The 12,089-nt window shown below is 46.5% G+C and overlaps 1 protein-coding gene across 1 annotated transcript; it reads right to left on the bottom strand.

Moving 5' to 3' along the window:
• Window positions 1–471: 471 nt before the first annotated feature.
• Window positions 472–9,991, bottom strand: as3mt (arsenite methyltransferase). The gene is made up of 11 exons (XM_084440804.1): window positions 9,896–9,991; window positions 8,474–8,522; window positions 8,144–8,271; window positions 7,645–7,795; window positions 4,281–4,417; window positions 3,957–4,026; window positions 3,705–3,786; window positions 3,032–3,163; window positions 2,747–2,886; window positions 2,442–2,567; window positions 472–893 (listed from the first exon to the last, which is right to left on the bottom strand). Exons 1-11 carry the CDS (start codon window positions 9,907–9,909, stop codon window positions 789–791), a joined length of 1,134 nt encoding a protein of 377 aa, XP_084296930.1. The 5' UTR covers window positions 9,910–9,991; the 3' UTR covers window positions 472–788.
• Window positions 9,992–12,089: the final 2,098 nt, after the last annotated feature.

Raw genomic sequence — 12,089 nt, 5'->3', positions numbered from 1 at the left:
GTGTCCGCGGCCGTTCCAGCGAATGGAATTCCAAAACAAGCGCACCTCATACAAAAAGCCCACGGACAGGACTTTCCTCGTGACTTTTCTGATGGATTTCTGGGGCGACCTATACATGATGGAAGCGGTAGATGCATCACCTTCTCATGCCGGTGGCTGGGTGTCACCGCGTCGCAGCGCGGTCTTCTTATTTCCTAGAGGCTTTCAATGCGTCAGGCGCAGCGGCAGCCACAACCATGCTAAAATGCAATTCATTCAATGGTCGCTGTGATCAGATTGTAAGCTGTGCAAGTTAGAGGCCTATAAGTCATTAAAAAAACACATATTGACGAATATTGGCAGAGCTATGCTGCAGGACTAGTCTGAAAAAAGATGATTGTGCATAATATGTGCAGATGCGTGTACGTAAGTGATGATGATATAGACTCTAAGCATTAACCATTACGCACAAAACAATGCGTCATGTGCAGATCTTGGCTTTTATTAGAAATCGGTTACAAATATTCAGTTGACATTGGACACATTAAATGTTCTATAATAAACCATTGCTTATTCTAAATCTACAGGTGTATTTTTACCACTCACATACTCGTCAATAAATCCACATTTCAATGAATTCCGATCATATTGCCAAAAAATAAAATAAGCAAAATAAACAGCAAACGCAACTGCCAGGATTATGGCATAATTACAGTCATAATTTACATTATGCTACATAATTTCGCATAGGCCTACATCGTCTGCATGGTATGATGAACAGTCAATCTGTGTCCTCAATGCGCTCCCTGTCACTTGCAGCAGGAAGACTTTGCTCCGCAGCACCCCCCCATGGTGGAAGGAAGAGTTGCAGTCCCCTGCCCCAGGGCTAGTTCAAAGGGATTCACGATGCCCACCTGTAAGGAAAAACACAATGAAGACTTTATATATATAAAGATGATTAAATGATTAATACAATTCTACTACTATAATAAACTTTATTTGCATTGCACCATGGGGCTTCGCACAGTTGCCTCACAGCAAGAAAGTCCTGGGTTCGATTCCCGCATGGGCTATCTCCCAGGCCTTTCTGAGTGGAGCATGTTCTCCCCGTGCTCACTCGGGTTCCCTCCACATAGAACCCCAATATAAAAACACACAGAAGAACAGATGCTCTTCAGTCCTGTCCCTGACCAGGACCTGGACTGAGCACTTGGACTTGGTCCCCGGGCGCCACTGACGAGGCTGCCCACTGCTCCTGGCTGCCCCTGGAGGAGGACAGCTTGGATGGGAGAAATACAGAGGATAAATGTCACCGGCGACCACTGAAGAATGCATGTGTTTGTGTGTTCTGTGTCACCCCTCACTCAGGCATGTGTGTTCTGTGTCACCCCTCACTCAGGCATGTGTGTTCTGTGTCACCCCTCACTCAGGCATGTGTGTTCTGTGTCACCCCTCACTCAGGCATGTGTGTTGTGTGTCACCCCTCACTCAGGCATGTGTGTTGTGTGTCACCCCTCACTCAGGCATGTGTGTTGTGTGTCACCCCTCACTCAGGCATGTGTGTTGGTGTGTAATTGCCGTGTGGCCAATAAACAACCTTCAAGGTCCTGTAATTATTAGCATTATTAATTAATTGTGAATCATTATCACTACTACGAAACTGCATTAATTTGTTTTGTTTTTTACAGTACAGCATTTCGATATGGGAAAAAACCCGAAATCCTAAAAGGATTAAATCCTAAAGTCCTAAAAGCTGCCGAAGAGCCTGTGTTTCCATGTGGGACTCCACCTTTCTTTATCAGTCATGGGGTTTATCAGTGATTGGGTTTATCACTTGAAATAGCCCGTCCCAAGGTTCATTAGTTCATTTCCAATCAGTACCGAAACTATACAGCTGTAACCACCCGGGAGAATCCTATTCTCAGAAATATAGAAATGTATTCCTGGAAATACAAACAAAAGCACATCCCAGAAAGTAAAAACAAACCAGAAATATAAAGTCTGTGTGTGTGTGTGTGTGTGTGTCTATAGGAGTGACAATGAGGAGTTGATAAGATGGCACGCCATTGGCTGGGGGCGCAGAACATTCCTTCCTGTTCAAGGTTCTCAGCATGACAACACAGTCTGGTTATGACTCGAGGACAGCTGCTTGACCTCGCCTCCCGAGCCCTGTCGGTGTGTGGGTGTGTTTGGTGTTGGGAGAGAGGGATGTCTAGTGTGTGTGTCTGTGTGTGTGGGTGTTTGGGGGGGTTGGGAGGATGTTTGCGCAACCTTGGTGTGTCACACACTTTTGGAACGTAAGTTTTGCGACCATACCGACCACTAGCGCTTAGCAGAGCGATGACTAAGGTGCATGGGTTCAGTGCCCTAGTGAAGAAATCACTATTTGTTCTCTTTTTGTGATGCTACTACAGAACAATGTGATTCTACTGAAGAATAACAGAGCAGGTATCGGAGCGGACCTTGGGTTTGACGACGCACGACCCCGAAGACGAAGTTTCTCGGGGCTGGAAGGTGAACTCATCAGCAAACCTGGAAAGAGCCAGGATGTTGGCCATCTCTGCATTCACCTCCACTACCTCGCCCACCTGTGCAGGGCAAGGGAGTCACACACACACACACACACACACACACACACACACACACAGACACACACAAACAGACACGCACGCCACACACAAGTGCAGAGAAGCAGTGACAAACGTGCGCTTTAAAACAAGCTTGAGACGCTCAACGTTAACGTCTGTTTTAGCTAGCGGCCGCTAACCTTGAACGCGTGTTGACAGTCGAACTGCAGTTTGTCGTCTGCTCCGGTGATGCAGCCCTCGTATGTGACCAGGGCGCCCTCAGAGGAGCGTTGAGGCACTTTGAAGAGGCGGTACGTGGCAGAGACAAACCTGTAGTCACCTGGAGGTCAAGAGATCATTCGGCCTGAAGGAACTCAATGTTTTACACCAGGAAGTACAACATTCAGAAATTATTGTTCGACTAATTCGAAACCTACGCTATAAATAACACGGTCAAAGTAGACAGTGATGTCGGTCTGTCTCACCCAGGATGGCCTCGAGTTCCTTGTTGTCCACGGTGATGACTTTGGCAGTGACCAATCGCGGGGCGCTGAAACCCACCTCCTCGGCCAATCGCAGAAGATCCTCCCACCAAAGGGCTCCGCCCAAACACTCACCTACGGTAAGGAGATAGAACCTTAACACAGAGAACAAATACAACAGAACAGATACACATAATTATCTCCATGGAACGTACTTGTTGTTACAGTAGTTCTAGCTGCTCTTGGTTGAAAACAGAGAAAATATAATCTAATTGGGCTCTTCAGTCCTGTCCCTGACCAGGATTTGGACTGAGCACTTGGGTTTGGTTCCGGGGGGCGCGGCCCCTGAACGCAGCCTACTGCTCCGGGCTGCCCTTGGAAGGACGGACAGCACGGACGGGTCAAAAGCAGAGACACATTTCATGGGTGGACGCTCCTGCTTGTCGTGTGTGTGTGTGTGTGTGTGTGTGTGTCCGTCTTTCAGTGTCACCGTCTCCCTACGCTGTGTGCTGTGTTTCTACTGTATTACAAATAAAGACTTTCCCAATCAGAATCTCTTTTATTGCCACTGTAGTTTTTCGACACACTAGGAGTTTGTTTTCTTATTTTTGTTGTTGTTCCACGTCTTTCAGTTTGAAAGGAGTTACAGTAGCAGGGGTAATCATACTGTACTCACCCCACAGAACCTTGTGGTTCTTGATCTCGTCCGTGAGCCGGCCGCTGCTGTAGACGTCGCTGAAGTACAGCTCGCCGCCATCCTGACGACCCACAGAAGTGTGACATCACTGCTCTGGGACGCCATTACGACGGTAAACAATGGAAATCAAGGCATGTGTCGGGGGCGGTTCATAATGAAGTGTTTGGTTATTGAGAGGGCTGATGTTGCGACACCTCTGTACACTAGCATAGTGATGATGTACAGTAATACCTTAAGGACGTTGTACGCCTCACTCAGTACTTTTGTCTTGTCGGGGGACAGATTCACCACACAGTTGGATCTATGACAACAACAACAACAACAACAGGGTAAACAAGATACAACGGGCATCAAACATTTGGTGACTTGACTTATTTATCACAAAAGCACATCGTAACCCGAGATTACCTCTTAATTTACATGTCAACAACTTTATTGCGCTGCAAAAGACGTACAGCAATGACCGATACATTAACAGCACTGAGGTGAGGATGCATTGTTTAAGCAGGAGAAAGCGGTTGGTTCAGGGTGTGACGACGATGGCCGGCGCCTCACATGATGAGATCGAAGGAGCTCTCTCTCAGGCCGGCCTCGCTCAGAGCCTCGATGTAGCCCTGGACGAAGTCCACGTTGGGCGACTTGTAGCCGAAGTCCTGCGTGTGGTGGTCGATGTACTTCCTGGCCACTTCAAGCTGGTGGAGAGGAAAGGGTGGAGTCAACTATCTGGGCCAAACGCATAGGGGTGCACTTCAGAGAGTCAATCGCCAAGCACCACCCCCCGCTTCAATGGATCGTGGTCCAGACCGAAACCCCTGATCCCAAGACATGGCCCAGTCCAGAAGCTAGTCCAGTCATCAAGTAAGGATTGTGCTTGTATACCTGGTCCAGGGTCATGTCATTAAGGGTTCTGCTGGTATACCTGGTCCAGGGTCATGTCATTAAGGGTTCTGCTGGTATACCTGGTCCAGGGTCATGTCATTAAGGGTTCTGCTGGTATACCTGGACCAGGGTCATGTCATTAAGGGTTCTGCTGGTTTACCTGGTCCAGGGTCATGTCATTAAGGGTTCTGCTGGTATACCTGGTCCAGGGTCATGTCATTAAGGGTTCTGCTGGTATACCTGGTCCAGGGTCATGTCATTAAGGGTTCTGCTGGTATACCTGGTCCAGGGTCATGTCATTAAGGGTTCTGCTGGTATACCTGGTCCAGGGTCATGTCAGTGAGGGTTCTGCTGGTTTACCTGGTCCAGGGTCATGTCAGTAAGGGTTCTGCTGGTATACCTGGTCCAGGGTCATGTCAGTAAGGGTTCTGCTGGTATACCTGGTCCAGGGTCATGTCATTAAGGGTTCTGCTGGTATACCTGGTCCAGGGTCATGTCATTAAGGGTTCTGCTGGTATACCTGGTCCAGGGTCATGTCATTAAGGGTTATGCTGGTATACCTGGTCCAGGGTCATGTCAGTGAGGGTTCTGCTGGTATACCTGGTCCAGGGTCATGTCATTAAGGGTTCTGCTGGTTTACCTGGTCCCGGGTCATGTCATTAAGGGTTCTGCTGGTATACCTGGTCCAGGGTCATGTCATTAAGGGTTCTGCTGGTATACCTGGTCCAGGGTCATGTCATTAAGGGTTCTGCTGGTATACCTGGTCCAGGGTCATGTCATTAAGGGTTCTGCTGGTATACCTGGTCCAGGGTCATGTCAGTGAGGGTTCTGCTGGTATACCTGGTCCAGGGTCATGTCAGTGAGGGTTCTGCTGGTATACCTGGTCCAGGGTCATGTCAGTGAGGGTTCTGCTGGTGTACCTGGTCCAGGGTCATGTCATTAAGGGTTCTGCTGGTATACCTGGTCCAGAGTCATGTCATTAAGGGTTCTGCTGGTATACCTGGTCCAGGGTCATGTCATTAAGGGTTCTGCTGGTATACCTGGTCCAGGGTCATGTCAGTGAGGGTTCTGCTGGTATACCTGGTCCAGGGTCATGTCATTAAGGGTTCTGCTGGTGTACCTGGTCCAGGGTCATGTCAGTGAGGGTTCTGCTGGTATACCTGGTCCAGGGTCATGTCATTAAGGGTTCTGCTGGTATACCTGGTCCAGGGTCATGTCATTAAGGGTTCTGCTGGTATACCTGGTCCAGGGTGATGTCAGTGAGGGTTCTGCTGGTATACCTGGTCCAGGGTGATGTCAGTGAGGGCTCTGCTGGTATACCTGGTCCAGGGTCATGTCAGTGAGGGTTCTGCTGGTATACCTGGTCCAGGGTCAGGTCAGTGAGGGTTCTGCTGGTATACCTGGTCCAGGGTCAGGTCAGTGAGGGTTCTGCTGGTATACCTGGTCCAGGGTCATGTCAGTGAGGGTTCTGCTGGTATACCTGGTCCAGGGTCATGTCATTAAGGGTTCTGCTGGTGTACCTGGTCCAGGGTCATGACAGTGAGGGTTCTGCTGGTATACCTGGTCCAGGGTCATGTCATTATGGGTTCTGCTGGTATACCTGGTACAGGGTCATGTCATTAAGGGTTCTGCTGGTATACCTGGTCCAGGGTCATGTCATTAAGGGTTCTGCTGGTATACCTGCTCCAGGGTCATGTCATTAAGGGTTCTGCTGGTGTACCTGGTCCAGGGTCATGTCATTAATGGTTCTGCTGGTATACCTGGTCCAGGGTCATGTCAGTGAGGGTTCTGCTGGTATACCTGGTCCAGGGTCATGTCATTAATGGTTCTGCTGGTATACCTGGTCCAGGGTCATGTCATTAAGGGTTCTGCTGGTATACCTGGTCCAGGGTCATGTCATTAAGGGTTCTGCTGGTATACCTGGTCCAGGGTCATGTCATTAAGGACTGTGCTGGTATACCTGGTCCAGAGTCATGTCAGTGAGGGTTCTGCTGGTATACCTGGTCCAGGGTCATGTCAGTGAGGGTTCTGCTGGTATACCTGGTCCAGGGTCATGTCATTAAGGGTTCTGCTGGTATACCTGGTCCAGGGTCATGTCATTAAGGGTTCTGCTGGTGTACCTGATCCAGGGTCATGTCATTAAGGGTTCTGCTGGTATACCTGGTCCAGGGTCATGTCATTAAGGGTTCTGCTGGTGTACCTGATCCAGGGTCATGTCATTAAGGGTTCTGCTGGTATACCTGGTCCAGGGTCATGTCATTAAGGGTTCTGCTGGTGTACCTGGTGCAGGGTCATGTCAGTAAGGGTTCTGCTGGTATACCTGGTCCAGGGTCATGTCATTAAGGGTTCTGCTGGTGTACCTGGTCCAGGGTCATGTCATTAAGGGTTCTGCTGGTGTACCTGGTCCAGGGTCATGTCATTAAGGGTTCTGCTGGTATACCTGGTCCAGGACCATGTCAGTGAGGGTTCTGCTGGTATTCCTGGTCCAGGGTCATGTCAGTGAGGGTTCTGCTGGTATACCTGGTCCAGGGTCATGTCATTAAGGGTTCTGCTGGTATACCTGGTCCAGGGTCATGTCAGTGAGGGTTCTGCTGGTATACCTGGTCCAGGGTGATGTCATTAAGGGTTCTGCTGGTATACCTGGTCCAGAGTCATGTCATTAAGGGTTCTGCTGGTATACCTGGTCCAGAGTCATGTCATTAAGGGTTCTGCTGGTATACCTGGTCCAGGGTGATGTCAGTGAGGGTTCTGCTGGTATACCTGGTCCAGGGTCATGTCATTAATGGTTCTGCTGGTATACCTGGTCCAGGGTCATGTCATTAAGGGTTCTGCTGGTATACCTGGTCCAGGGTCATGTCAGTGAGGGTTCTGCTGGTATACCTGGTCCAGGGTCATGTCAGTGAGGGTTCTGCTGGTATACCTGGTCCAGGGTCATGTCAGTAAGGGTTCTGCTGGTATACCTGGTCCAGAGTCATGTCAGTGAGGGTTCTGCTGGTATACCTGGTCCAGGGTCATGTCAGTGAGGGTTCTGCTGGTATACCTGGTCCAGGGTCATGTCGATGCCCGTGACGTGGCCCTTCTCTCCGACCAGCTGGCTGAGCATGTAGCAGTCCCGCCCGCTGCCACTGCCGAGGTCCAGAACCCTGCAGCCCCCCAGGCACTCCGGGACCACCAGGCCACACCCATAGTACCTGGGTGGGTGAGAGAGTGTGTGTGTGTGTGAGAGAGAGAGAGAGAGAGAGAGAGAGAGAGAGAGAGAGGGAGAGAGAGAGAGAGAGTCTGTGTGTGTGTGTGTGTGTGTGTGTGAGAAAGAGAGAGAGAGAGAGAGTCTGTGTGTGTGTGTGTGTGTGTGTGTGTGTGTGTGTGAGTGTGTGTGTGTGTGAGTGTGCGTGCGTGCGTGTGTATATGTGTGTGTGTGTGAGAAAGAGAGAGAGAAAGAGAGTCTGTGTGTGTGTGTGTGTGTGTGTGTGTGTGTGTGTGTGTGTGTGTGTGTGTGTGTGTGTGTGTGTGTGTGTGTGTACGTGTGTGCGTGTACCAACTTCTCTGTGACTTCCGGGTGAACCCTCTTCAGGGCCCGGCGGACGAAGGCTGGGATTGGCTGGGAAGGCGTGACGCAGACGTTGCTCTTCAGGTCGGAGGATTTCCTCAGAATCTTTCCGTAGTAATCCTGAAAGATACACAGATACAGTAAGCATTGAGCTTATTTACCAGCTTCTCGTTAACTAGCAGGAATGGATCGTTCACAGGAAGGACAGGTGGCAAACCGGAAATGGTAAAAAGAAAAGCTGGTCTCACCCACAGTTGGTGGACATTTCATTTAATTTCCAAAACATCGAACTAACTTGGCCGTTATTGTCATGCCAATATACCTTGACGTCCACATGAACGGCAGAGTCAACGAATCCTTTGGAACATTCCCTTAAACAGACAGAATGCATGCATGACATCATTGAAGGACATGACAACTTCCTCCCAGACAGCCTGAGCGGAGAGAGCATAGCCTACTTTATTCTACCTAAGTAACTGTAGACCTGTAGGCTAAGGGCTGTTATATTGCATAATGTGTTTTCCAATGCTTCGTTACAGAGCAGAGTAGGGCTACCTCTTACGAAAATTCACTACGGTTTATTAAAAAAAAAGATTAGTAATCATGTTATTACCATGGTACTTTATGGTAACTATGATCAGCCTACTATGCTCATAGCCATGGTACTACCATGATTTATCTATGGCACTTTATGGAAGGCATGTCACCTTTACTATATGGTAACTTCTCATTGTAACCCACTCTTATTGACAATGGTTTGTAAAGAACCTCTGAATTTGGTCAATCATTCACAGGACTCGATATTGTATGTTCATTAGTCCAGGGTTAAAATGCACACTCAAAAAAAGTGTATTAACTTTCTTAAATGATCGTCAGAAGCTCAAACGTAGGGCATAATGTATGGAATTTGTAATATCCAGTGGTCATACAGTTAGGCCCTATGTACATTGTGCTACGTAGCCTATAAGCACACGGTTCGGGTAGACATTTGCCTCAGAACACGTGTATACATTAATTAATTGGTAATCAATAATTTAATAAAACCAAGAGCTGTCATGGATAGATATTGATTAGTAGAATAATTATGAAAGGGTTTGAGGTGTCTGTGCCCAAAATTGGCAAAGTTATTGATCCAAGCCACATGAAATATTGGTTTTATTGATTTCAATAAATTGGTAATCAATATTTTGAGAAAACCAAAAGGTGTCAGAGATAGATATTGATTAGTAGAATAATTCAGAAGTGGTTTGAGGTGTCTCTGCCCAAAATTGGCAGAGTTATTGATCCTAACCACATTAAATATTGGTTTAATTGATTTATTGATTTTTTATAAATTGGTAATCAATAATTTCATAACTCCAAAAGCTGTCACAGATAGATATTGAATAGTAGAATAATTTGCAAGTGGTTTGTGGTGTCTTTGTCCAATATTGGCAGAGTTATTGATTTTTTTTCCTGATTATAATTGTACTTTCTCCACGGTCCCTAAAATTCCGAATATGAATGTCTGACGAATGTCGAACGTGAAACCAACTTTACCTCGGTGTGTTTTCTTATGTTATCAATCTTATAAGAGCCCTGATAGAGGTCAGGTCAAATTAAACCCAAAACACAGTAAACTGTAACTATCATGCAGCCTCTAACTAGTAGATCAGAGGCGACAGTAGGCGAAGGTTTGAATTCAGATAATACTAACGAATGTACAGTATCCTACAATAGTAGTGTTTGTACAGTTCTTGCTTACCCAGCGCAAGCCATCGCAGTCAAAATTTGAGCGGTCCACCAAACGTCAAAACAAGGACCTTGCCTACCTACTGTACACCACGCTCTCTCCTGACGCTGCGCCCAACTAGAGGCAAAGAGTATTGAATGCCAAGAGGAGACACTTAGGTGAATTTTTGGCACCAGCCTGAAGAGGGCGCTCGCGTATGAACTGTCATCTGCTGCTGAATTCATCCAGTCAGGTCAACATGAAGACTACAAATCAGCTTGGGAAAAAAACAAAAATCTAGCAATACATTGTCAGAACTATCAGGGTACATGTCCAGAACTTGCCTTTCACCAGTACCCCAAAGCTATGACAGGTTCTATTTGTTTAACTTCACAGAAGAGTTTACAGTTAACCATTGTAGACTAGCAGGAATGGCTCTGAGACTTGATTCGGGTTGACGTGGTTCATTCAATAGTAAATACCGTGAATCCTACCTCAGATATGGCTTAATTGCGACCAGTGACTCGCCCACTCTAATGGTGCATTCGTTTGTGGTCGGAGGTGGCAAGTCGCAAGTGGCAAAATATCTACCTCCGACCTGTGTGCATTCAAGCTATATACCATTATATCACAGTTACCTAGTTATATCTATATACCATTATATCAGTTACCTAGTTATATCTATATACCATTATATCACAGTTACCTAGTTATATCTATATACCATTATATCACAGTTACCTAGTTATATCTAGTGCATTCGAGCAACTGGGGGCTGAGAAACATATCCGAATTTGCGACGAGGAAGTGCGAGTTCATGAGGTGTTTTATTTAATCATTCCTAGTAGCAAGTCGCAATTTGCCACCTCCCAGTTATAAACGAACGCACCATAATGCCGCGTTCCAGGCAACCCGTAACTTGTGTTTTTCCGACCTCAAACCCGTAACTTCCCACCCGTGAACTCGTACAGCTCGATGTACTACCAGTTGCCGGGTGGGAAGTTACGGGTTTCAGGTCGGATGCCATTCCAGAGCATTTTCACGTGTAGGAGGTAGGAAAAACACGAGTTACGGGTTGCCTGGAACGCACCATAAGCCTCATGTGCGTAGTATGTGGATATACAATGTCTAACGAGGGAGTGAAGCCCTCAAAACTGTTAGGGCACGTAGAATGAGTGATAGGACCGTCTGGTTGCCAGGAAACCAGCTCAGGGCTCCCACAGATTCAGCAACATGGTGAGTTGCAATGGTTTTAAAAAATAAAAAAAAAGTTTTTTTTTTTAAATGATATGGCCATTCGAGAAAAATATGCTCTTAATGTTAGTATATTAACACATAGGCCTCACTTTGGGTTATTATAGCATACACTGGATTATATTATTATAGCATATAATTGTATATTTTGTATGAATGGGCTGTAGTTATGTTTGTTTTAAATATCCACCTTTGTTTAGATGGAATTGTATTGTTTGATGCGTTTCTAATGTTTATAAGCCCAAGATCGCATTCCAGAGCGACACGCTCTTTTTGTGAATCATTCATTGAATGATGTGCAATTTATTGAGGCACGCACCTGAACTTGATTGTGTAGTTGTATGATTTCCATTGTTTTGTGTTCTGAAGTTAACTGTCATGACACGATGCCTGTGTTTGAACAAGATCATTTGATTGAAAATAAATATAAAAGGCAGTAGCCCGAAATTGAGACACGGACTTCTGAAACTTTATTCCCGCACTAACAGGCCTATTTAAATTAAACTGTTATGAAAAAGTGTCTAATGTTAATACTAAACACTATATGAAGGCTAGACCTTGGTGCAAAATACTTTGGGGGCCACTGCCATAGTAGAAGTAATGGAGTGTCCCCTCTTAGCATTCTATACTCTTTGCTAGAGGTGGCGCTCTTCAAATTCTGATATCGCGAGACTAACAGTTCCTGTGAAATACTTCTCTCTAGGGCCCTCTGCTGTCCATAAACATATTGCATAGCTCATTTAAGAAAGACATGTCAAGTGTTCCATTCCTTGCAATGCATCTTCTGGCATAATAGATAGCAGTGAGGGCACACGGCATGACCTGCTCGTTTCTACTTAATCTTGTCCTCGTATTGGGAGATTATTTCATTATGAATTATTCATACAACCCACATCACTTAATAATGACAGAAATACAACCAGTCGTTTTGGCATTAATGTTTATTGTAGCCTACATGTGTCTATTTGGCTGA

The sequence above is a fragment of the Borostomias antarcticus genome, assembly GCF_949987555.1.
Source record: "Borostomias antarcticus genome assembly, chromosome: 7".
Lineage (NCBI taxonomy): Eukaryota > Metazoa > Chordata > Actinopteri > Stomiiformes > Stomiidae > Borostomias > Borostomias antarcticus.
Note: the sequence above shows the minus strand (reverse complement) of the source record. Positions and strands in the feature narration are given on the sequence as shown.